The sequence below is a fragment of the Rhinatrema bivittatum genome, chromosome 7, assembly GCF_901001135.1.
Source record: "Rhinatrema bivittatum chromosome 7, aRhiBiv1.1, whole genome shotgun sequence".
Classification (NCBI taxonomy): Eukaryota; Metazoa; Chordata; class Amphibia; order Gymnophiona; family Rhinatrematidae; genus Rhinatrema; species Rhinatrema bivittatum.
Window position 1 is genome coordinate 299,051,330 of NC_042621.1, and position 27,500 is coordinate 299,078,829.

The 27,500-nt window shown below is 42.0% G+C and overlaps 1 protein-coding gene across 2 annotated transcripts in view; it reads left to right on the forward strand.

Moving 5' to 3' along the window:
- The window catches only part of ATRNL1 (attractin like 1), a 2,205,421-nt gene that overhangs the window by 1,452,628 nt on the left and 725,293 nt on the right, over nt 1–27,500 (forward strand). Inside the window, exon 26 of one of the 2 annotated variants that reach the window (XM_029610473.1) lies at nt 10,185–10,272. The exons of the other annotated variant lie outside the window; for it this stretch is intronic. Coding sequence (XP_029466333.1) covers nt 10,185–10,200 — 16 coding nt within the window. The 3' untranslated portion in view covers nt 10,201–10,272. Of the gene's footprint in view, nt 1–10,184; nt 10,273–27,500 lie in introns of those variants that run through there. 2 annotated transcript variants of the gene reach the window in all.

Here is a 27,500-nt window from a genome sequence, read left to right on the forward strand (position 1 = left end):
AGGTAAAGCTCTAGACCAATCTCTTTCCCAAGAACATCTGCCAGCTTTCACTGAGCGTTTATGGCGCTTGCCCCATAGGCTGCATCAACCTTACCAAGCATCAAGGGTCCACAACAGTCACATTTCCCTCTGAGCTGAGATCACTTCAGTCTCCCCTCGCCCCCCCCTCCCCCCATTCTGCCACTGCTTCAATCCCATCGCCTGTCTGTTGCCTCCCTTACCCTGCAATGTCTCCCTACCAAGGCTACCCCAACCCTTCCTCCTGCCAACTGAGATAATATGCTTACCTGTTTCTTGCTTCATCACTGAATATGGTATAGTGAATAGATCACAGAAGAAATCACAAATAAGTAGCTTTCTGGCTCTGGTAAAGAAAAAGAAATCTCACTGGCACAGATTTGGCATCTCATCTATAACTAAACTTGCAGCTGGTTGCTTTATTTTGATGCTTTTCTGTGAGGGAAAAAAGAGATGCTAGCTGTTTACATAATTCTTGGGAGTCCACATCTGGATCCTGAGCAGCTGCCTGTTCATAAACCTGACCCAAAGAAAGTATAGCTGAATGTGCATAAAGCGCAACAAAGATAGGGAAAGCTGTCAGTTCCAAAATAACCATTCTATAGCCATGGATAATGGAAAAATCAATCTTAATTGTTTACATCAGCCTCAGCCAGCACCACCACACAAGTTAACACTCGTCGTGACTTTGTGAGACATATATATAATAGCAAGCTTGAATTCTACCTAATAACGTCATATCCTTGGTGATTTTATAAGTCCACATTGATTACAACAACACTGATTACTGTTACCACTGTACTTATGTTGCTATTTCAGTTAATATATTTAGTCTCTGCCAGCCTTTATTTTATTTGAAAGAAAAAGAAGTTGCCTATCTATAACAGGTCCTCTGTCGACAAGTGAGTCTGAATTAGCTATGACACATGAGTGACATCATCCAGTGGTGCCAAACAGACCCTCTTTCAGAGATCAAAAACTTTACTGAACAAATGTTGGGGTGCCTGTGTTGTCTCACCTGATGAGCCCCTCAATCTGTTTTTGTCCGAGCTACCACCCAGATGCTACCCTCTCTCTCTCTTTCATCATATTTCAGCATTTTCTGCCTTCTCATTTTTGCTATTTCTCTTCCTGCCCCTGCAGCAGGAAGTGCTCAAAAATAAAATTGTCCATTATATCTCCAAAAAACAAAAATTGTCCATTGTAGCTCCAAAAACCGTGCTTTATCCATTGCCGGCCTCCATCACTGGAACTCTATGCCCCCTGATGTTCGCCTTGAGCCTTGCACCCAGACCTTCAAAAAGAAATTAAAAACCTGGCTCTTTAAACAGGCCTTCTCATAACACCCCACCACTCTTATTTGACAACCTCCTACCCCTCCACTGTACATATTCCCCCTTTTGCGTTAATTCTATGTTTTCTTAAACCAGTTACCTGTTCCTCTAACATATCCCCCCCTTTACCTATCCGCTCTTCTCTATCCTTTTCTCTTCTCTTGGCCTCTTTTATTTAATCAGTTATTTGTTATAATGTAACTTTTTTCTTCCGATTTCTCTTCCTCTTCTTCCCTTTCATTTTATGTAAACCGATGTGATATCCATACAAACTTTGGTATATAAAAGTGTTTAAATAAAAACATATCTGGAGGATACAAAAAGCAAGTTTAAGTGGCTTCAAGGATTGCATTTGTGGCCATTAAATGTCCATCATGGACAGCCATGAAATTTATTATATAAATATCTAGTCCCACATCATTAATCTTCCAGTTGTTACCACTGTGGCCACCTGTCCCCCAGCAGAAGAGAACCATGCCTGCAAGATGAATGAGCTGCTTAAAAACAAAAATCAGGTAAGCAGAATTCTTAGTCTCCATGTTTGGATTCCTGCTGAGCCCATTCAGGCACAAGCCCCCTTTTTCCCCTCTCTACGATTAGAACTCCCCCTCCACAGCACCATCCTTTGGAATCGCATTTGAAATGAAGTTGAGCATGGCTCAGAAATGTCCAGTCTCATTGTTGGTGCAGTCTTTGGTGCAATTGGTGGGCCGGGGCTCTATGGCACTAAAGAAGAAAAAGACATCAGTACCAAAAACATTTCTCATCTGTTTTCCTGAATCCTAAGCAATCCAGAACACCAGTGGAAGCCTTTGTTTAGACTGTTCAGGAACCCCACCAGCAGCTGAGTACTCTCTATTGGAATAATCACTGAGAATTGTTCTGGTGCAACCTTCCGAAGCTGAACCATATGCTGGAATATGATGCCATTTGGGTTTCAGAGGAAGATGTCTCATCTCTGACCCTGGCTCAAAAGAACACAACAGTCATAGACCAAATTATAGTACTATTGATGTCCTCCTTTGCTTTCCTTAGCACAGCTGTTATGGAGAATGCTCTACAGTCTTTTCTTGCCAGTATAGGAGATTTTCTCTTACACTTAAGAGTGGCCCCATCTTCCATGCCTCCAGGTGTTCCACAGGAGTTGCCCTTTGTGGAGACCAATTTTCCCCTTCATGCTAACCATCGACAGCCATCCAAGTTGGATCAGAGATTGAAGTAGAGGGAGAGGCTGACCCAGCTCCTCTGCTAGAACTGTCATCTCCAGAAAGATGTTGATCCTCTTCTCTTTCTACTTACTTCTCTCTGGGGACTTCAGAAAGCATAGGGTTTGTAAGAGGGCTCAACAGGAATCCCATCAGATCCTTTACCAGATCTACTGAAGTATTTGTCCCTGCCAGAGGATCTTTCATATTTCATGTATTTAGTATAAGCTGTCAAGGAAATTGGACATAATGACCAGAAGGACAAGGACTTGAGAAGGAGGTCCATGGACTCCTACACCTTTTTTGGAGCTTCTGGTGGAGCAGGCCATGATTCCCATCTACCAACTACTGCAGGATTTACATATCGGGCAGCACAGTCTCATGTTTCCCAGTGACTAGAAAGTTAAACTTAAAACACAGGGTGTGGCAAGCACCAGTAAGTGGTTGTGGAGTTGGCTGTGAAGCAGGCCTAAAAGACATGCATCTTTTCAAATACCCTGCCAGGGAAAGATCTGATACTTTTGGACTTGTTTGGGAGGAAGAGCTTCTAGAGCTCAATGCTGAGCACTTGCATCGTAGCTTACCAACTTTTTATGATGCAGTACTTGCATGACTACATTGAAAGGATGAAGTCCTTTGCAGAATCACTGCACCAGGATCACTCAGAGTTTGTCAAGCAGTTCTGGATGTGAAAGATTGTGAAAGGAACATTATTTGTTCGGTTTATAAATCCTTCAAAACTGCAGCCAGTACATTGGCTGAGGCAACTGGTATGCACAGAATGACCTGGTTGAGGGCCAGTGGAATTTGAGAACATGTACATGATAGATTGGCAGATGTCCCATGCACAGGTGACAGTTTGGCAATAAGGCTGGGAGACCATCTCACAAATTAAGGAACAACATGCTGCTCTTCAATTCTTGCCAGTGGGGGCTTCTGACCAGTTTCTTCCACCCAGATGTCAATACTTCTCCTACAGAAGATGATTTTTTTTTCACCATCCTTTCCGGTCATATCATAGTGGTATCAGACATCCCCGGCACTCCAACAAAAGCTCCCAACTGGGGCTCAACTATGGGAAAGATGCCAACCTAAAGTTCTGCAGCAACCTCCAGCTAAATCAGGGATGATTTTTTGACAGACCTGATATCCGAATCCCAATCACCACTGCTTGGAGGGAGGGTCCAATTGTTCCTACAGCAATTGAGAGTGATCACCAGGTAGCATTATATCCTACAGACAGTGGAGTGTGGTTTAATTATTTATTTATTGGGTTTTATATACCGTCATTCGGTGTAGCCATCATAACTGTTTGACAAAAAATAAAACCTAGTAAAGATAAAATACAATACAATTCAAAATAAGAATCAAGTTACAATAAGAATTAATTTAAAGATTGAGGTACAAGTTACATATTAAAAGACAAATATTAAAAAGCAGCAAATAGTAATAGAAATAAATATTTTTTAAAAGTCTTGCAGTGTGAGAGTAGGAGAGAGGGGATGTGTAAGGATTATTGTGAATCTTGATTTGCCTTGATAAACAGCCAGGTTTTTAATTCCTTCTTAAATGTTTTTAAGCTCAGTTGTAATCGTAATTCTGTAGGGAGTGTGTTCCAAAGTTTAGGGCTGGCAAGTGAAATTGCACGTTCTCAGACTAATGTGAGTTGTGCAGAGCATACCAAAGGGATTGTTAGGAGGCCTTTGATTACCACTTGCACTTCTCCTGACCTCCATCAATCCAGCGCTGTTGTGTCTTCAATTCAGACCTGTCTCATTATGTCCAGCTGTGTCTGGAAGTAGAGTTGCTCCTTCAGCAGGATGTGATAACACATGTTCCATCTGGTAAATGTAGCCAGGTATTTTATTTCAGCTACTTCCTAATCCTAAAGAAGACAAGAGGGTTGAGAATGATTCTGGATATAGAAAGACTAAACAGGAACCTGACTTGGGAGAAAATGAAGATTGGAGATGCGCATATCTCCTGGTATGTGCTGAAGACCGGCTTCAACAAAAAGGGGCAGGCTGGGTGTCTCAGAGTGCCAGGTCTTGTTCTACCAGAGCCCACTGTAAGCCATTTATACCTGGGTTTCTGAATCCTCTATGACAGTTGGGAGAGATATTCTGGATGCTGCAAGGAAAGGGAAGTTATTTGAATCTTGTATGATATCTCTTTCAGGTTCACTAGCTCCTTATTCATGGCAGACAACCCACTTAATTCTCCAAATGATAGGCTGTGGGCCATAAGCCCCACAATTATCTACTGACTAAAAGACATTTTGCTAATAGTGACTAATAAGCAAGTTGAGAGTTTGGTACTTCAGTCCTATATTATTCAATTATCCTAAATCCCTGGAAGAAGTATTGAAAAGGTAAACACTCTAGGGGTGGAAGATAAAGCGGAGGCTGGGAGGGAATAAACAGCACAGATAAGCACAATATATTGGGATAGATACAGAAAAAAGTTACATTAAATTAGATTGTTAAACTTAGCCAAAACAAGACCAGGTAAACTGTGCTATATTATGTGTAACTGAAATTTAGTAGTTTATGGCTTGATTACCCCTTGCACTACTAAATTCCAGCTTACCTGTTCCTGTTTTAGCTAAGTTTAACAGTCTAATTTAAAAAGCTTTATTCTGTATTTATCAAATATATTGTGCTTATCTGTGCTGTTGAAAAACTAAAACGATTTGCGTTTACTCATTCCTCTCCACCCCTGATTTTATAGACCTCTATCATATCTCCTCTCAACCATCTCTTCTCCAAGCTGAAAAGCCCTAACCTCAGCCTTTCCTCACAGAGGGCTTATTCCATCCCATTTATCATTTTGGTCGCCCTTCTCTGTATCTTTTTTCTTTCTGCTATGTCTTTTTTGAAAGGCAGTGACTTGCACACAGTACTCAAGGTGTTGTCCATGTATATTTTTGTATTGTTTGAGTATGAATGCTGGATATTTAAATCGCCTAGAACCTTGGTGGTTAGGTGATTAATAAATGCAAATAAATAAATAAATAAATAAATAAATAAAATGCACTCGCACCATGGAGCAGTACAGAGGTATTATAATATTTTCTCTTTTATTTTCCATTCCTTTCCTAATAATTCCTAGCATTTAATTTGCTTTCTTTGCTGCCACTGCACACTCGTGCTGATTCTATTCCATGCACTGGCTGCAGTGCACGCTTAACCTGTGATTGGGTGCATGTTTTGGACGCATGTCCCTATCCCCCAATGGAAAATGGGGGTTAGCGCATCCAAAACGTGTGCGTAGGTAATAGCGCTCATCATATGCAAATGCATGTTGATGGGACTATTATCAATTTCCCCTCCATGCAAAAAAAAAAAAAAAAAAGTACACCAAAAGACGCACATTTTTACTCTAAAAAATTAACGACAGATCTGGAGCTGGCATTAAGTCTTGAGGAGCGCAAAAAAGGGAACAGATAAGCAGAAAATATTGCTTTTCTGTACTTCCTCCGACTTAATAGCCAGTCTTCGCAAGACTTCTGTTGAGCATGGGCAGGCTTTTTGCTTCCATGCTGCAGCGATTACCAGTTGAGTGGCTATGACCGTCTGGGTTATCAATGTCTGATGGTTTTTGCTGAAATCCAGATATGGAAGATTAAGCAAACAACATTTAATATCCTTAGTTACTGTGCTGCTCAACATCTCAGAGAGAATTTGGAAGACTGAGTCCTAGAGTGTACATATTCCTGGGCATGACCACCACCTATGCATGACCACCACCTATGCAGAAATGTTCCTTCTTGTGTACAATTCCTCCAGCATTTACTAGAGAGATTAGGATATATCATAAGCAATTTATGAGGTGTCATATGCCATCTGTATAATAGTTTGTAGCCATTTTCCATGAGCATGGATGACACTGAACTTCGCTTAATGCTATAAAAACAGGCATCCCATTCCTCTTCATTTAATACCTCCTCCAGATCTTTTTCCTAGGCTTGGATATGTTTAGGCGATTCTTTCCTATTTCCCAAAAGATAAAGATACAGTTTTGATATCTACTACTTAGGTTTTCCTAGTGTAACGCATAAATCTGGTCTGACCCAGCATGGCAATTTCTTATGTTCTTAATTGATCTTTAGCTTTGCATATACCTAAATATGTCTGAATTGGGTAAATTAAATTTGTCCTGTAGTCATTCATAATTTAATATATAGTTTTGCTCCAATAAATTCCCTAATGTTTGTATGCCTATCTTATGCCATTGCTGAAATCTACCTTGTGTAAGGCCCGATGGGAATTCTTTCTTGTCACAAATAGGGGAGCTTCTAAAGATTATTTGATTTCCTATTAATCCTCGTTTCCATCTATCCCTTAGACTAAAAGAATATGGTCTAGACTGTAAAGAATATGGTGAGATATCCCTCTCGATTATCCTGCTACCTTGGTGCCAAACCTGCCTCGCTAAGTGTAAACCGTTAGCCAGAGCTTGCTCTACTACAACCCATTAAGAACATGCCATACTAGGTTAGATCAAGGGTCCATCAAGCGCAGCATCCTGTCTCCAACAATGGCCAAGCCAGGCCATAAGAACCTGGAAAGTACCTAAAAAACTAAGTCTATTCCACATTACTGTTGCTAGTAATAGCCAGTGACTATTTTCTAAGTCAATGGACTTCTCCTCCAGAACTTATCCAAACCTTTTTTAAACCCAGCTACACTAACTGCACTAACCACATCCCCTGGCAACAAAAGAGTTTAATTGTGCGTTGAGTGAAAAGAACTTTCTCTGATTAGTTTAAATGGTGCCACATGCTAACTTGTCATGGAGTGACCCCTAGTCCTATTATCCGAAAGAGTAAATAATAGATTCACATTTACTCGGTCTAGACCCTCTCATGATTTTAAACAACCTCTATCATATTTCCCCTCAGCTGTCTCTTTTCCAAGCTGATAGTCCTAACCTCTTTAGGTCTTCCTCACAGGGGAGCTGTTCCATCCCCTTTATCATTTTAGTCGCCCTTCTCTGTACCTTCTCCATCACAACTATATCTTTTTTGAGATGCAGTGACCAGAATTGTACACAGTATTCAAGGTGCGGTCTCACCATGGAGCGATACAGAAGCATTATGACATTTTCCGTTTTATTCACCATTTCCTTCTAATAATCCCAACATTCTGTTTGCTTTTTTGACTGCCGCAGCCACACTGAACGATGATTCAATGTGCTATCCCACTATGACGCCTAGATCTCTTTCTTGGGTGGTAGCTCCTAATATGGAACCTAACATTATGTAACTATAGCATGGGTTATTTTTCCCTATATGCATCACCTTGCACTTATCCACATTAAATTTCATCTGTCATTTGGATGCCCAATTTCCAAATCTCACAAGGTCTTCCTGGAATTTATCACAATCTGCTTGTGATTTAACTACTCTGAATAATTTTATATCAACTGCAAATTGATTACCCCACTCATCATATTCTGTTTACAGATTATTATAATATATTGAAAAGTAAAGGTCCCAATACAGATCCCCTGAGGCTCTCCACTGCCCCACTTCCCTCCACTGAGAAAATTGTCCATTTAATCCTACTCTCTGTTTCCTGTCTTTTAGCCAGTTTGTAATACTCGAAAGGACATCGCCACCTATCCCATGTCTTTTTAACTTTACCTAGAAGCCTCTCATGAGGAACTTTGTCAAACGCCTTCTGAAAATCCAAGTACACTACATCTACCCGGTTCACCTTTATCCACATGTTTATTAACTCCTTCAACAATGTGAAGCAGATTTGTGAGGCAGGACTTGCCCATGTGGTAAAGCCATGCTGACTTTGTCCCATTAAACCATGTCTTTCTATATATTCTGTGATTTTTGTTTGACTTTCTAAATGCCATTCTATTTTAGCTTTCATTTGAGCTGCTAAATAATATTGTTTTATATCTGGCATTCCTATCCCTCCTTGCACCTTTGGTTGATATAAGACCCTTCTAGCTATTTGTGGGGGTCTCCTTCGCCAAATGAAATAAAAAATGTGTTTCTGCATCAATTTCAAATAGCTGTTGGGGATCCCTATGGGCAACGTTTGGAACAAATACAGTAACCTAGGGAGTATGTTCATCTTTACTTTAGCTATTTTCCCCAGCCATGATAGGTTTAGGGGTTCCACACATCTAAATCATGCATGATTTATTTTGCCAGCGATTTAAAATTAAGAGTGAATAATTCTGTTCCTGTGCCATTCAGGTTTATGCCTAAATAGCAGATAGTGTGGTGCACCCATTTAAATGGATATTGTCCTTTTAGATACTTCTGCATATCATTAGTTACACAGATCGGAAGTAATTCTGTTTTATCATAATTCATTTTAAAGCCCAAAACTTGGCTATATGAACTTAGTTCTGTAATTAGAGCTGGGAGAGTAGATAATGGGAAGCTTAGTGTAAATAAAATATTGTCAGCAAACATGGATGTTTTATATGGGATACCTCCTACATTTACCCTTTGAATCCTCTCATTGTTACGTATTTTGGTTGCAAAAGGTTCTAACACGAGTGCAAATAGTAGTGGAGAGAGTGGGCATCCTTGCCTGGTCCCTCGTCCCACTTCAAATACAGGCGAGTAGCCGCCATTGATTTTAATAGATGCTCCTAGGGCTGAATATAGCTGTTGAAGCCAACGAGTGAAATTGGAACCTAGTTGGAATTTCTCCAAGACCTGAAATAAGAAAGCCCAGTGTACTCGGTCAAACGCCTATTCGGCGTCTACTGACATTAGTATGGATGATAGTTTTTTTTGTTTTGGCTGTCCCAAATCAGATTCAATACTCTGCGGACATTGTCCGAGACCATATGTCCAGGGACGAATCCTGATTGATCTGCATGGACCAGGCTAGGCAAAAAATGCCCTAGCCGATTAGCTAGGATTGTTACTAGTAGTTTTAAATCTATATTTAATAAAGAAATAGGGCGATATGAGCCGCATTGAGTTATATCTTTTCCCGGTTTAGGCAGAACTGTTATGCCAGCTACATAAGTGTGGGGCGCCAAGGAAAATCTGCCTATAATAAATTAAATGCTATGGTTAGAAGGGGTGTTACTTGATCGGTGAAGAGTTTATAGAATCTCCCTGTGAAGCCATCTAGGCTTGAGGCCTTTCCTGTTTTCAGTTCCTTAATTGCATGTCTGGTTACATCCAATGTTATTTCCTTGTTTAAATATTCCTGCTGCTTATCGATGGGAACAGGGAAAGTGACTGTAGATAAGTATTCTGTTATTTCTCCTGTGGTTATAGTAGTGTCCGTCTTATATAGCTCTGTATAAAACCGGACAAACCTATCTCTAATTTGGGTGAGTTTATATAGTAGGGTCCCTTTCTCATCCTTAATTTTAATAATTTGGGCCTGTGTTTTTTAGCTTTTTTAAAGCTTGTGCCAGCAGCCTCCCAGCTTTATTGCCACCTTCAAAGTGGCATTGTTTTACCAGATCCATTTGGTATGCTGTTCTGAAATATTCAGATGCTGTAACTCCTGGCGGGCTGGGTACAATTTTTTCAGATCACTGATACACTTGTATTTTTTATGTGCAGTTTCTAGTTCTCTTATTTGTGTTTCTAGTGCAGTTCGCTGTTGATTATAGATTTTTTTTCTTATAGGGGTCTGCGCTATTAGATGAACCCTGACCCCTGCTTTGTGACCTTCCCATAGGATACCAGGGAGACCTCACCATTATTATGCAACTGCACATATTCCATGATTATGTTTTGTATTTTGTGTACTTTATTTTGTGTATTTTGTATATTTTATCCTCGAATAAAAAAACATTGCTTCCGTGTTTACTAATGAGGATGTTGGTGAGATACCAGTTCCGGAGTTGGCTTTCAGGGGTGATGAGTCAGACAAACTGAATGAAATCACTGTCAACCTGGAAGATGTAGTAGGCCAGATTGACAAACTAAAGAGTAGCAAGTCACCTGGACCGGATGGTATGCATCCTAGGGTACTAAAGGAACTAAAATGAAATTCTGACCTATTAGTTAAAATTTGTACCTATCATTAAAATCATCCATTGTACCTGAAGACTGGAGGGTGGCCAATGTAACCCCAATATTTAAAAAAGGCTCCAGGGGTGATCCGGGTAACTATAGACCAGTGAGCCTAACTTCATGCCAGGAAAAATAGTGGAAACTATCATCAAGATCAAAATTGTAGAGCATATAGAAAGACATGATTAATGGACACAGTCAACATGGATTTACCCAAGGGAAGTCTTGCCTAACAAACCCTGCTTCATTTTTTTGAAGGGGGTTAATAAAACATGTGGATAAAGGTGAACCGGTAGATGTAGTGTATTTGGATTTTCAGAAGGCGTTTGACAAAGTCCCTCATGAGAGGCTTCTACAAAAACTAAAAAGTCATGGGATAGAAGGCGATGTCCTTTCGTGGATTACAAACTGGTTAAAAGACAGGAAACAGAGAGTAGGACTAAATGGTCAATTTTCTCAGTGGAAAAGGGTAAACAGTGGAGTGCCTCAGGGATCTGTACTTGGACCGGTGCTTTTCAATATATATATCAATGATCTGGAAAGGAATATGACGAGTGACGTTATCAAACTTGCGGATGATACAAAATTATTCAGAGTAGTTAAATCACAAGCAGACTGTGATACACTACAGGAGGACCTTGCAAGACTGGAAGATTAGGCATCCAAATGGCAGATGAAATTTAATGTGGACAAGTGCAAGGTGTTGCATATAGGGAAAAATAACCCTTGCTGTAGTTACACGATGTTAGGTTGCATATTAGGAGCTACCACCCAAGAAAGAGATCTAGGCGTCATAGTAGATAATACATTGAAATCGTTGGCTCAGTGTGCTGCAGCAGTCAAAAAAGCAAATAGAATGTTAGGAAATTATTAGGAAAGGAATGATTAATAAAAACGGAAATGTCATAATGCCTCTATATCGCCTCCATGGTGAGACCACACACTTGAATACTGTGTACAATTCTGGTCGCCATATCTCAAAAAAGATATAGTTGCAATGGAGAAAGGTACAGAGAAGGGCAACCAAAATGATAAAGGGGATGGAACAGCTCCCTATGAGGAAAGGCTGAAGAGGTTAGGGCTTTTCAGCTTGAGAAGAGACGGCTGAGGGGGGATATAATAGAAGGTCTTTAAGATCATGAGAGGTCTTGAACGAGTAGATGGTGACTCGGTTATTTACACTTTCGAATAATAGAAGGACTAGGGGGCATTCCATGAAGTTAGCAAGTAGCACATTTAAGACTAATCGGAGAAAATTCTTTTTCACTCAACGCACATAAAGCTCTGGAATTGTTGCCAGAGGATGTGGTTAGTGCAATTAGTGTAGCTGGGTTCAAAAAAGGTTTGGATAAGTTCTTGGAAGAGAAGTCCATTAACTGCTATTAATCAAGTTTACTTAGGGAAGAGCCCTGCTATTAATTGCATCAGTAGCATGGGATCTTCTAGGTGTTTGGGTAATTGCCAGGTTCTTGTGGCCTGGTTTGGCCTCTGTTGGAAACAGGATGCTGGGCTTGATGGACCCTTGGTCTGACCCAGCATGGCAATTTCTTATGTTCTTATGTTCTTATCATTACATCGCCAGAACCGTTTTCTTTTATCGTCTTCTGGTAAACTTATTTCACAAATTATAGGTGCATGATCTGACCAAAAAATGATTTCAATAGCTACTGCTGATGTTCTGGGAATTAACAATTTGTCTAATAAAAACATATCAATTCTAGAATATGAGCTGCTGAGTAAAAACTATAATCTCTAGTATTAGTGTTCATAAAGCACCAAATATCTACTGTAATTCTCTTTATATAGGTCTCCCAGATAACACACTTCACTCACTTCAACTGATCCAAAACGCAGCAGCACGTATCTTAACAAACTCTTCCATAAAAAATCACATCACTCCGATACTTCAATCATTACATTGGTTACCAATTAAATACAGAATACAATTCAAGATCCTGTCCATTATACACTCTCTCATCTACACTCTTAATTCAATTACCTTATGTTCCATTCTCCGGATTTACAAACCCACCAGACATCTAAGATCACTGGACAAAAACCTCTTAGACATCCCATCACCACGACAGGCCCGTCTTGACATCACCAGAAAAAGATCATTCTCTGTCATTGGACCAATCTTATGGAACGCATTACCAGACTCTTTAAGATTCATATCCAACTCCAAACACTTCAAAAAATCCCTAAAAACACATTTATTTCAATCTGCTTTCCATATATCACACACTAAATAACATAAACTACTTCTCCATCACACAGGGCACAAAATATTATATATTGATTTATTTTTATGTAAACTATTCATTGTTTTAGATTTTTATTTTTATTGTATATTTTGTAATTTTGAGCTTTTATAATTGATAATCTTTATGTTCTTTTAAATTTAAATCTTTATTTACATTTATTTTTATTTAGTTATGTAAACCGTTTTGATTAAACACTGTTTGTAAAGACGGTATACAAACACTTTTAAATAAATAAATAACTATAATCCCAAAATGATCCATGAAGCGTTTCAGTCCCTTACTCTATGATGTTGACATTGTTGAAGTATCTAGTAGGAGGTTCATTGTAATGTCTCCCGTGACTGCTACGTAATCCCCATGGATTGTATTGAGTTGGAGTTGAAGGCTTTGGTAAAATGTTAATTGGTTATTAGTAGGGCCATATACATTAACTAAGATATATTTCCCTTGAGGGGGAGTCATTTGCAGGATCATAAATCTTCCTTCTGTGACTTAGTGTACTAACTGAAAATTAGTACAAACTTGTCTACATTAAATGCCATTTGGATGTCCAGTCGTGCAACATCCTCTTGAAATGTCTTACAATCCTCTTGGGATTTAGAAACTTCCAATAATTTTGTATCATCAGCAAAATCATGTAAAATGGCTATATGCAGGTCTATCAGCCTGGGAGTTATCCAAGACGAGCTAGGTTTTACCACTGACCTATCTTCCATTGTGTGTGCTTTATCCAAAAAATATAACATAAATTTCAGCTTCTTCAAAAATCTTAAAAATCCACTCTGCCCTTGAATGCATTTGACTTATTTGTGGACACCTCATTGTTAGCATGTCACACCTTCTTTCAGCTCCCTCCCTCCTGACCTTGTAGTGCCTCTGACACGGACACCCCTGACAAAATAGCCATAGTTTTTCCTTGATTGGGCAGCCAGCATGCTCTCTTTAGGATTGTTTTGTTCCTCCTCCCCGATTTGCTCACCCCTGAGATAGTAGGTAATATGGTGATATTGTCCTTCATTTAATGCAGACGATATGCAAATTACTGCCTTTGTGAACTCCAAATTGGCTCTGGATTTACCTGCTTTCTGTCAATGTCTTGATCATGGAGCCTTATGGTTTTGTGACCAGGGGCTACAGGTTAATTCTTCAAAGTCAGAAACAATGTGATTTCATTTAAAATCCTCTACACCATTAGTTACTCCTCATATTGATGTTACACCTATTTCTTTAAAATCTAATGTGGTAAGTTTGGGGGTTCAGTTTCATTCTAGTCGTTCGATGAGTAAGTACATTTCTTCTATAGTTAAAAAGCTTTTTTTTTTATTTATGATATATTTGTTTATTGAGTCCGTTATTAGATGCAGCAGATTTAAAACTATTGGCCCATGCTTTTAGTTAGACTATTGTAATTCGTTGTTTTTAGGATTATCCATAATCAGCTGAAGCGACTCCAGCTTCTTCAGAAAACAGCTGTGAGGGTAATTTTTGGGCTTCACAAATTGGATCATATACCCCAGTTTTGGGTCATTTACATTGGCTATCGTTTTCATACCACGTTAGATTTAAAATTAATGTTGAACTTTTCTGCTCTTCGATTTGGTGATCCGCTGTCTTTATCAAAATTGTTGACTCCTTATACCCTTTAGGCACCGCACCCTTCGTCCTTCTCACATAGGTTTGCTCCACATTTTTCCTCCTCCTGTAATCTGTTTAGAATCCACAAGGGAATCTACTTGAGTGTCAAGCACCAAGTTTCTGGAACCCTTTGTCTTTTGAAATCCGTATTGAAGCAGACTACTTAAAATTTGGAAAGCTGATAAAAACTTGGTGTTTTAATCAGGTTTATCAGAATTTGATGTAGTATAAGGTTTTACTATATTTCTTTTATCTGTTTATTATCTGTTACCTTTTATTTTTATTCTGATTACAATTGGTGTTAGTGATTTTTTTTTCTCCGTGTTGCTGTTTTTGCTTCATTTTTAGTTTTGCCTAATTTCTTGGTGCAAATTGTTTTCTGTTAAGTTTTGTTTAATAATGCTATTTTATGATGATTGTTTTATCAGATTACAGGTGGAATTTTTACTCTGTTTCACTGCCTGGATAACATGTTTGGGAAGCGGAATATACAGTTTTAATAAATGAAATGAAAATAATTTTCTGCCAGGACCCTGACCTGGAATCTTTTTTAATTTGCTTTCTTTCCCCATTAGGAAAAAGTAGAAGGTAGAGTTTGGCGCTAACACCCCAACCAATTATCCTTTTTTTGGGGGGGAGGGAGGGAATTATCATTGATAATAGTAACACAAATCGTTTCACTGGAGCTTTGCAACACCAAGCTTGAAAGAAACAAATAGGCTCCGTGTCTGGGAAGAGCGGTTCAGTCTGCCTCAGACTGTGGGATGTGCAGTCAGGCTGGCAGCTTTTTGAAATCGGCTCTGGCTTAGAGCTCTCAGAGGGATGGTGTAGAGATCTCTTCAGGCTGCCCTGCCTGCTCCCAGGTAGGGGAGACTTTTCAATTGCTAGGAGAAGGCAGATGTTTGAGACACTTTTTGCTTGTGCCTAACCCGGGATCCTTCCATTTGATCAGGATCAATCTGCATTTCAGTGGTCGGATGTTCGCTGGAGCTTTTATAAACTCTGGCTCCTCAGTGGATTGCAAGAAAAGGCTGTTATCCAGTGTAACAAGCTTACACCGTGTTACAGGCAGGCTGCCAATGGCCCAAAGACCAGATCCTTCAGTTGGGAGTATGTACTCCCTCACACACGATTTCAGATTGAGCTGGAAGGCCAAAGGAGCAGGAGGAAATTGTGTCCAAAAAAAAAAAAAATATATATATATATATAAATGGATGAGCTCAGAGAGTGGGAGTACATATGCATTGTTTTTGATGGGCCATCACATAAATAAATTAGCTTTGAAAAAATATCAGATGCTGTGAAGAGTTGAGGCCCTTAGATTAGAGAAGCAGGCTTTGAAAAGATAAGAATAACAAGAGACGGCTGAGGGAGGATATGATAGAGGTCTTTAAGATCATGAGAGGTCTTGAACGAGTAGATGTGACTCGGTTATTTTCATTTTCGAATAATAGAAGGACCAGGGGGCATTCCATGAAGTTAGCAAGTAGCACATTTAAGACTAATCGGAGAAATTCTTTTTTCACTCAACGCACAATAAAGCTCTGGAATTTGTTGCCAGAGGATGTGGTTAGTGCACTTAGTGTAGCTGGGTTCAAAAAAGGTTTGGATAAGTTCTTGGAGGAGAAGTCCATTAATGGCTATTAATCAATTTTACTTAGGGAATAGCCACTGCTATTAATTGCATCAGTAGCATGGGATCTTCTTAGTGTTTGGGTAATTGCCAGGTTCTTGTGGCCTGGTTTTGGCCTCTGTTGGAAACAGGATGCTGGGCTTGATGGACCCTTGGTCTGACCCAGCATGGCAATTTCTTATGTTCTTATGTTCTTAAGAGTTTAAACTTTGCACTTGAGTTCACTTCTTTCCGTTGTCAGCTATATGAAAAAATGAAGATAGCATTTGCGTTTAATGGACCCTGTGCCCCCTCCTCCTCCTTATTTTTAGACTTGCCTTCTGTAGTAAGTTCAGCTTCCCTTGCTAGTAGAGTCCCCTCCAAGATTTCCCCTCAGAACCACTCTTGTTTATTGAGACTTATATTCCACTTTTCAGGAACTTCAGTGTGCATTACATAGAGGTATTGTAGCTAGTTCCCTATCCCTAGAGGGCCCCTTTTTTGCACAGGTAAATGTGCACACAAAACCGAAATATACACTTACTTTTAATGTTTATAAAATACATGTACTTGAGTACAAGCTACTTATATGCGTAATTCCTTTGAAAATTAACTTGTAAGTTTGAACCTAAGTCAATGGAGGGTGAAGTGACTTAATCAAGGTCACAAGGAGAGTCACAGACGGAGCGCATTGTTAACCTGCTCTTGGACGCGCGTTTCCCCTTACCCCTTATTCAGTAAGGGGCGGAAAACGCGCGTCCAACCCGCGGCACCTAAGAGCGCCCTCAACATGCAAATGCATGTTGATGGCCCTATTAGGTATTCCCCGCGATACAGAAAGTAAAATGTGCAGCCAAGCCGCACATTTTACTTTAAGAAATTAGCGCCTACCCAAAGTTAGGCACTAGTTTCTGCCGGCACCAGGAAAGTGCACAGAAAAGCAGTAAAAACTGCTTTTCTGTGCACCCTCCGACTTAATATCATGGCGATATTAAGTCGGAGGTCCCGAAGGGTAAAAAAAATTTAAAATGGGCCGGCGGCTGTCAGGCCGAAAACTGGACGCTCAATTTTGCCGGCGTCTGGTTTCCGAGCCCTTTGCTGTCAGCGGGCTCGAGAACCGACGCCAGCAAAATTGAGCGTCGGCTGTCAAACCCGCTGACAGCCGCCGCTCCGGGCTAAAAGGAGGCGCTATGGACGCACTAGTGTCCCTAGCGCCTCCTTTTGCCTGTTTCTACCACACCACCTAATTTGCATACTGTATCTCACGCCCCTGCGAGTGGCCGGTGCGCGCGCCGGGAGAGCAGGCGTTTGTCCGCTCTCCCGCGGACTTTACTGAATCGGCCTGAGAGAGATTTGAGCCCTGGCTTTCCTGGTTCACAGCCTGCTGTTCTGACTCTTCTAACAGCAATTGCCTTCCTGCCCTCTCCAGAGCACAGGTGTGTCATCTCCACCTTGTATCTGATCCCTATTGGACAAGAGATTCATATACAGTTCTGAGTTCTGCATTTTTAAAGCCGAGCGGCATTGAGTTTTTATAAATATATAAAACAAAACAGCACATTAAACAGTTTCTGCCCTGTTTTGGAATGAACTGCACAGTGTGATAATATTTGAGATTGGCCCCATTTGTACTGCATCCACAAGCAGGATCCACAGACGACATATCACACTGCGCTGCTCGAAGCTTATGCATTTGGAAATTAAAATTTACAGCATACAATGCTTGCTAATGAGAATATCCTGCACATTCACACACTGTCAGACTTTACAGAGGTCTTCCTCCCATCTCTGTAAAAGACTTCAGACTCAAGTTCCAATTAGGTTGACATCATTGATTCTACTTTCATGCAGATGCCACCATAAAATGTTACACAGCAGGTATATGGGGCTTACTTTGCACAGTACTTTAACAAACCTTGTTAGCAAATTGTATTCCGGCCTCATGCTAAAATTCTGCTGCTGAAAGCTTTTTGTCTGCTGCATTCCCCTTTTGAACAATAATCAATAAATTGCTTCTGCTTAGCACCTTCAATCTGAATGGCATCTCAGGGCACTTTGCAATTATATTACTCTAGAAACAAGCATTTAACACCTGCAGGGATGGAAGAGTTAAGAGGCTTTTCTAGTACCTGCTCCTCCTCCTCCTACTGCTACTTCTCATTTCTATAGGGCTACTAAAAACATGCAGCCGTCTACAGATAAGAAGACAGTCCCTTCTCTGTGGAGCTTACAGTCTAGGCCAGAGAAATAAGAGACTTCAGAAAATGTATTTATTATAATAAATGTTTAAAAGTAACAAGGCTATGAACATGGAGAGCCAGAGTTTAAGATCTAAAAGCATCCTCAGAAAACCGTATGGACTCAGGTGGGAAGCACAAAGCTGGCAATGGAGGGGCAGTGCACAGATAAGAGCAGCTTGCCCTATGAGTAGAGGTTGTGTGGTGATGGAGCCTGAGCACAGAAACTACCTGTGAAGAATGGAGAATTCAGGGTATTAAGTCTTATCTGATACAACTGGGGATAGGAGGGGTGGGGGAGAGTAGGATAAAGTGGCTTACCCAGGGTCACACCGTGATGTACTGGCAGTGCTTCCATTATAGTTAAAAGGTCAAAGACACTTTTTAATCAATATTCATAGCCTCTGGTGTTTTCAGCCAGACTGCAAGTGAGCTTCTGGCCTAAACCTGGGTTCTAGTAGAGAAAACTTGTACACTGTGGGCAGCAGGAGGCCTAAGATCCTAGGGCTTGGTTAACCAAAATGTTGCCGAATCATACCAGTCTTGAAAGCTTCTATGCTAATGCATTCACTCACCTGCAATGCTTTCCCCCACTATACAACTGGGTCTTAAATGCCAAAAAAATATTCCTGTTCATACCCAGATCAGTCCAGACTAGTGGGTTATGCACTCCCACCAGCAGATGGAGTCAGAGAACAAAGCTCCGAGGCACTGGTATCCCAAGTGTGCCACCTGCAGCTCATCAGTATTTCTCTGCTGAAGGAAACAATTTGCTTGGCCTACATCGGGAAGGGTCGCCCCATCCCGACTGGTTTGAAAGCTCACTCGACGAGAGTGCAAGTGGCTTCTTGGGCAGAGTGTCAGTTATTGTTGCCTGAGGAGATTTGTTGAGCCGCAGTCTGGTCTTCCCTGCATACCTTCACAAGGCATTATCGTCTGGATGTCAGGGATCCAGACCAAGCGCTTTTTGGGGAGAGCTTCTTGCAAGCGGGTCTTTTGGGTTCCCGCCCAGTGTAATGTGGCTTTGGTACATCCCACTGGTCTAGACTAATCTGGGTATGTACAGGAAAGGAAAATTGGTTCTTATCTGCTAATTTTCGTTCCTGTAATACCTCACAGATCAGTCCAGGACCCGCCCAGGTGCTACTGCCGAAAGACTGATTTACCTAACGGCTGGCTGCTGTACATAGGGAATCTATCAGAATGATTCTATAATATTTAGGTTTTTGTTATGAACCGTGGTTCAAACCTGATTTTCAGGTATTGGGGTCGTTTGTTTTGGACCCTTGAGAGAGTTTTTTCCTGTTCACCCTTGTTTCGGGAATTAGATGGTTTTTTGTCAATTATACTTTGCTTGGGTATCGATAAATACTGATGAGCTGCAGGTGGCACACTTGGGATACCAGTGCCTCGAAGCTTTGTTCTCTGCCTCCATCTGCTGGTGGGAGTGCATAACCCACTGGTCTGGATTGATCTGTGGTATTACAGGAATGAAAATTAGCAGGTAAGAGCCAATTTTCCTCTGATGTCAGTAATATTAAATTTAAAATGTATTTTGGTTTCCAGCAGCTATAGTGGTGGAAATATAGCAGGTGAAACATCACAGTGTACTTGGCTTGGCATTTCAGCATAGCCAAACTACCAGCTGACGAAAAGGCAATTCTTGAAATAATCCAAATCCAGAGCAGTGGAACTGCATGCACAGTGCATCTGCTCCCTTCAGTCCTGACATGGAAACACGTGGGAACTCCGAGTGCATTCGAAGGCTTCATTCCTGACTAAGTCGAGGTGAAGCAGTTTAGTAGGTTTGAAAAATGGAAAAATAAGAGCACAAGTGAGGCTTTGCTGAAGGCAGTAATGTCATTGCACACACTGGCATATGACAAGCTGCTCTTCCAGCAGAGCCTGCCAGTCTCTCCCCCACCCCCAACTCCTCTGCCGCAACCCCACAGCCTGAGATGAGTGACATCAAAGAAATGAGCAACCTGTTTACAGCAGCGGAGAAAAAAAATCGCAGCTCCTTATCCTGAATTGTAATAATCCCGGGAAAGAAAGACACAGAAAGAGGCTGGTGCCTCGCCGGCTGTTTTCCCTACTGTGGCTTCCACAGTTATTAAAATATTAAATCTAATTATGGCCACATAGGAGTGACAGCTGGGTTCAGGGGGAATTCTGTGCACAGAGCTCACAAACAGAATGTTAATAGCGGTGATGATGCTAATCAGTGGGGACAAATTTAACAAAAGTACAATTTGTGAAGATAGGATGAGAAGAAGAAGAAGAAAACCTCCCAAATATTCTCTTTGAATGTGTGGGGCGGTGGGGGGGAATTGAAAATGAATGCTAACCAGCATCAACAGGGTCTTCTTTCTGATGTGTGCTGGCAGGGATTTACCACTACATAAACAAGGAGTAGACAGCCGGTGACAATTAACCATTGCTCTAGCCCCCATGGTGGGTTTCTTGCCAGCATACATTTAGGAATAGAGTTTCACAAAGTTCAGAAATAAATTAGCCTGCTTTAAAAAAAAATGGCTGTTTTACATAAGCTATTTAAATTGGAAGTCCCTGTTGCTAGTTTTCTTATTATTTTAATTCCTTGGAGTTCGTTGAGCCTGTGATTTCAGAGAGTGCTATGCAACCTTTGACTAGTGTAAAATTAATTCTCAGAAGCACAGAGGCCCTGCTGCTGCTCGGGCTGCAAATAAATTTGTGACCTCTAGCTTTATAGGGCTTTTAAAATGCTGTAGCCATTTGATTTTAAAATAATAAGAATTAAAAAGCAACAGTGCAGTGGGGATCCTATGAGGGAAATACATGCATGGAGGTTCCATCACTGTTGCAGTATCGGGTGTCCCTCCTGTGCATGCACTCCTATAGCAGTCTGTGGAGAAAGAAAGTATCATTTTTAGCTGGCAATTAAATACTAATTAATTTTAAAAAAATATCTTGCAGGCTTTTTGTTTCCTCAAAACATCTGCTTTGTCTTTCCCCTGCTCTAATTTCCATAAAAATTCAGCAGCAGAGTTAAGCCATTAATTGGGAAAATTCAATAATGCGACAATTATAATGAGCGCTGTGTTTTGCCATCCTCTATAACAGATCCTGGTTACAAACAAGAGGGCCATCTTCTTGTCTTAGAACAATCAAATCTAGCTATAACAATTCCTGTTTTTAAAAAATTAGGTTGTGGTATGATATTTATTATTATATAAGTTCTGATACATCATATTTCCTTTCATTGAAAAAAATGTTAAGTATTGTATTTGTTGACAATCTGGAAAAATGTATTTATTGTTGAATACTTGTTATTTGAAAACAATTATAGTTCAGTTGCATTACACTTCAAATCCTATCAAAAAATGAAGGGGGCCTAGGATAAGATCAACCAATTAAGGAGGCAAGAGAGAGACAGACAGGAGCTTTTGAACAATCACTCTATTTCTTTTGCTGCAGCCTGACTACCCCAAACTTTCATTTTCCTAATTAAGCTTCATCATATGCTCTTCTGGGATTTTCTTTTTGGCTGTGACCCTGAGTTGAAAAATCACCTCTTTGAAATCCATTAGTAATTAATGCCTAAGATATGAATAGGATCAAATAGTTCAGGATTGGAGCTGCTGTTGCACAAGGATTGTGTTATGTTTGGCAGTCTGTGGGCTGCTTCCACAGACTACTGCACTCAACTTCCCAGCTGGGCCCTTTCTTCCAGCTCTTGATGCGCTGCCGATGTTCCACGTGGCAGGATGCCATGACCAAAGTGGCGAGACGCCTTCTACTTCTCACATGGCAGAGGACCCTGCTGGCCCAGCTAATGTGCTCCTCGTTAAGCGCATGTGCGCCAGACCTCATGCTCTTTAAAGGGCCAGCAGCATGAAAAGCCTCACAGCACCAGATGACGACATCATATGCAAGCCTTATAAAGGGTTCACTCTCTCCTTCCCTCACTGCCTCAGCAACAGGTCCCCACTACTTCTGATTAGAGTGTGTTGCTTCCAGTATTCCTGCCTATGTTCCAGCCTTGTCTTCAGTTCTTTGTCCCAGCCTTGTCTTCAGTTCTTCCTTCCAGCCTTGTCTTCAGTCCTCATCCAGTTGTTTTGGTATTCATCTTGCTATCTTCAGGTTATCTTCTGTCTCCATTCCAGTCCATCCTTGTTGCCTGCTTGTTCCTGTGCTTGCCTGCTTGCCCTGCCTATCTGTCCCTTTCCTTCTCCATTGGATGGATACCTGGTGTGACCATCACCTGGACCTTGGATATGACTGACCACTGCCTGCCTCTGGACATGCCTGGCCCTCAGATAAACCTGACTGCCACCTGCCTATGACCCTAGCCAACTGTGTACCTACCCTTCTACCATCGGCAGAGACCCCACCTAAGTCCTGCTGGCCCGGCACCCAAAGGCTCAACCTGAGGGGTACGAGGACTGGTATAGGTGAAGGTCCTGGTGGGTCTCTGCCTTGTCTTGGTCTAGCAGAATATGTGATGGATGTTGTGTTTGTGGCATTGTGGACCCTTGGTCGCTGTGGAGATGACTCCACCCACGGGGAGGTGCCCCATGGGGAACCACAGCGATAGGCTGAACTCAGCAGACAGAGTATGGATGAATGGCTTTATTGTACTGCTGTAGGTAGATGATGTAGGCAGGAAGGTGATAGATCTCAGATAGATCTACAGATCTATCTGAGATCCACGAGGTGCCAATACATTCAACAGGCTCGGATGTAATATCTCACCCAGATGTTCACGATAGGCGGGAACCCGCAGTGCGGGTAATGCCATGGCTGGTGGGTGGAGCTGGAGCACCAGATCATAGAGGTACTCACAGGAATGTAGGCGTCTTCCTGATGATGAAATGGTGGGACCGAAGGTCCGAGGTGCAGGATACATAGGCTGGTAGGCCCTCGAGGAGCGAGTACCTGATAGTCCTATATCCTGAAATAAAGAAGAGAGAGAAATACCCCCGAGGAGCGGTTGTCTTAATTAGTAGAGGACCCGAAGGGTAGTTGGAAGCGAGAGACCCCCGAGGAGTGGGTGTCTAGAGCTTCTAGGAGCGAGGCCCTTTGAGTGAAAGCGGCGTCTAAGCGTGCAGCTTAGAGAGGTCAGAGTAGCTAAACCGAAGTCCTTGCTATCTCAAAGGTGGTAGCGAAATGGAGGCTTGATATACCCGGAGGTATTGACGTCTTGCAGTAGGGCCACCCCTGAGTTTCCCGCCATGACGTGTATTTGAGCGTAGGAGATGTGCACGCTCGCACCCTAGGAGACCACAGGAGTGAGCATGGTGGACTGGAATGCCCATGCTAGGTTGGAGATGCCGAGACCCTCAGCACTCGGCACCGGAGGCAGCCTTCTTGCCCAAGGAGAGAGAAAAAGGAAGAAAAGAGGTAAGGCAGAGCGGTCGCAGCCATCTGCGACTGACGGACTCTACAATATAATTCCAGAAGCTGGCATCTGAGTTGAATTGGGGCAAAGAAACCCTAGTCACCATATTTTTGGAAGGTTTCTCCAGGAAGATCAAATATGAGCTTGCCACCTGGGATCTTCCTATCTTGTTAGAGGCCCTTATAGCCTTGACCTGCAAAATAGATCGCAGCCTGAAATAGAGGGCTTGAGAGATCCTTGATTTCAACATCTCCTCGCACCCCCAGCTGCCACACCTTCGACCTTACCACCTTCAGAAGAGCCAGTGTAGCTGGGCTGCAGAAGTTTGGCCCTAGAAGAATGGCCCAATGTCCACAGAGGTCAGGAAACCTCATTGCCTAGGGTCCCACGGGGAGATGACTCTAGGCCTTACTGTTCTGACTCCCCAACTACTGCTACTGGTCATGCTGGAACTGGACTCAACTCGTTTTGACATTCAGGCTTTCATGGATTCTTCCAGAGAAAACTTCATCTTAAAGGAACTAATTGACAAACTTCTGATTCCTATGATCCAGAGGATCTCTCCTTTAGAATCTCTGTCTACGGAGACCGACTGCCAGGGCAGGTCACCCTGACCACGGTATCTGTGACCTTATGCACCGCCTCTTCCATGTGGAAAAATTAGCTTTCTCTTGATCTCCAGAGCCATCCGTCCTATCATTCTGGGCCTACTGTGGCTTCAACAGCACCAACTGCATTTCGACTGGTCTGCCTTACAGCTCACCTGATGGGGCCATGGGTGTGCAGAGTGCTGCTTGGTGCAGGTACCACCTCCTCATCTACTGACCATGGCATCCTTGATCCTGAGCGTACAAGAATGTCCTCTCAAAAAAGAGTGCGGAAATTCTACCCCCTCATCACACATATGACTGCGGCATTAAACTCATCCCAGGGATCATGCCTCCCCATGGATGGGTTTACCCCCTGTCTCTCCCGGAAACTCGGCTATGTCCACCGACATCCAGTAGAATCTAGAATAGGAATTTATCTGTCCTTTCTCTTCTCTAGCAAGAGCTGAGTTCTAATTTGTTGTGATAAATGACGGATTCAGGAAGTGTATAGACTACTGTGGCCTGAACACCATCACTAAGAAAGATCGTTTTCCATTACCTCTAATAACAACTCTTCAACTGCCTACAAGGTGCCAAAATATTCACAAAATTGGACCTCCAAGGTGCATACAAACTCATCCGCATCAAGTGTGGTTATTGTGACAGTGGACCCCTGAGGCGAGATGAGTGTAATCCTAGGACTTCCCAGGCTCTCGTCGACAGGAGGCAGATCTCAGTACCAGTCGGGGGTCCAGAAAACAAGATCCAGTTATCGGTCTAAAGATGAGGCAGACAGCTAGCAGCAGAATCCAGCAAATGATTTTAGGGACGAGACGGGCAGCAGACAGGAGAATCCAGATACCGGTCCAAAGTCAAAGCAGGTGGCTAGCAGCAGAATCCAGCAAACAGTCCAAGGGTCGAGACGGGCAGCAGACAGCAGAATCCAGATACCAGTCCAAGGTCGAGTCAGGCAGCTAACAGTGGAATCCAGCAAGCAATCCAGGGGTTGAGGCCAGGAGTCAGTCCAGAGAGCGAGGAGCAGGATGGGTACGGAGAGGGACAGGAATCAGGAATGAGGAGCAGAACCAATGTAGCCAGCAGCTTCAGGAGACCTGTTGCAGAGGCAAGGCTGGAGAGCAGAGACTAGGCTGAAATAGTCCCTGCTCGATGACATCAGCTGGGAACCGCGAGAACCTTTCCCGCCACGGTCCCTTTAAGGCCAGATGTGAGGTTGCGTGCGTGCGCCTATGCTGCAGTCCAGTTTGGGAGACTGGCGGCATTCCCAGCGGCCATGAGGGATCACAGCGGTGGCGTCTTCTTGCCGCTGCAAGAGAGGGTGGCTCAGCACTGGGACCCAGGCGGGTGAGGGAGACCGGCCACGCATAACAGTGGTGATGAATTACATTTAACACTCGCAATGGACATTATGAGTATTTGATCTTGCCCTTGGGCTTTGCAACGCCCCGGTGGTTTTCCAGAAAATGGTCAATTATTTATTTATTTACTTACTTATTTAGAGATTTTTGATATACAGCGGCACGTTAAGAACATCACCTCAGTTTACAATAAACAATAATTCAGCAACAAGCTTTACAATCTATAGACCATCGAACAGAACATGTATCAAAATAACTCAATGCAAAATAGTAGAAACATATAACACAATTAATACAAGCTTAACATGGAAGTTATATAAAAGGTAAGTATAATAACTAGGTATTTTCAAATATGAGTAGTCAGTTGAGTAGTAGATTGAATTCTATTTGGAGTAGGGTAATGTATTGAAGGGGAGAAATATATATATTAAAGAGATGTTGCCAGAGAAAGATTCTTGAGGTATTGTGAATAATAAGAGAGTTTGGCGGTTCCGAAGAGTAATTTTCCCATTATGAGTAAGCTTGTTTGAATAGCCAGGTTTTAAGGTTTGTTTAAACTTCTTATGGCAGGGCTCCTGGTGTAGGTCAGTAGTCATTTTATTCCAAATGTTGGTTCCAGCAATAGTAAATGAGCGTTCTCTCGTCGAAACATGCTTGATATGTTTGAATATGGAAGTCTGGAGTTTGGCTTGGTGAATTGTTCTTGTTGGGCTATTAGATTTGAGGAAAATGAAATGTTCAGAGAACCATTGCATATCTCGATTATAGATGGACTTGTGTATGAGGGTAAGGACTTTGTATAATATCCTGGAAGCTACCGGTAGCCAGTGAAGGGATTGAAGGGCGGGGGTAATGTGTTTGTAGTGGTGTGCATTAGTGAGTATGCGAGCAGCTGCATTTTGTAGCATCTGTAACGGTTGTAGAGAAATTTTAGGCAGTCCTAGAAGGATAGAATTGCAGTAGTCAAGTTTAGACAATATTGTGGCTTGTAGAACTGTTCGGAAGTCATGAGGGTGTAGGAGAGATTTAATTCTTTTCAGAGTATGTAGTTTAAAGAATCCATTTTTAACGGTGGCAGCTATGAATTTTTTTTAAAAGAGAAATGGTTGTCAAGGATTACGCCGAGGCTGCGTACCTGCTGTACAATGAGCGGGCTAGATTGTGAAAGAAGGGTAGGGTTGAGGGAGGAATTGTCTTGTGGTGTGATGATGAGTAGTTCTGTTTTGCTAGTATTTATTGCCAGGAAGTTTTCCGTGAGTAGATTCTTAATTTCTGTGAGGGCAGTATCCCAGCTTTTCAATGAGATCTTCCACAATCTGCTATACACCTGCATGGTCGTATACTTGGATGACATATTGATCTTGTCGCAAAACCTGAGTTCCCACCAGAGAGACGTTACTATTGCCCTACAATGCCTGCGAGAGAATAATCTCTACGCCAAACTGGAAAAATGTCTCTTCAAGCAGGAAGAACTTCCCTTCCTTGAATACATAGTCTCACGAGATGGATTCCGAATGGATCCTGACAAGATAAAAGCTATCATGGACTGGCCTCACCCTGTGGGCCTTCGGGCCTTGCAAAGCTTCCTGGGGCTTGCTAATTATTACCATCAGTTTATCCCAGATTACTCTTCCGTGGCAACCCCACTTACTACCTTCACCTGCAAGAGCACCAACACCAGAGATTGGCTGCCCGAGGCTATCAACGCATTCCAATAGTTAGAGGGCCTTCTCTGACAAGCCTTGCCTATGTCACCTGGATTCTCCACACCCCTTCAACTTAGAAGTAGATGCTTCTACCCTTGGGGTAGGGGCTGTCCTTAGCCAACACAC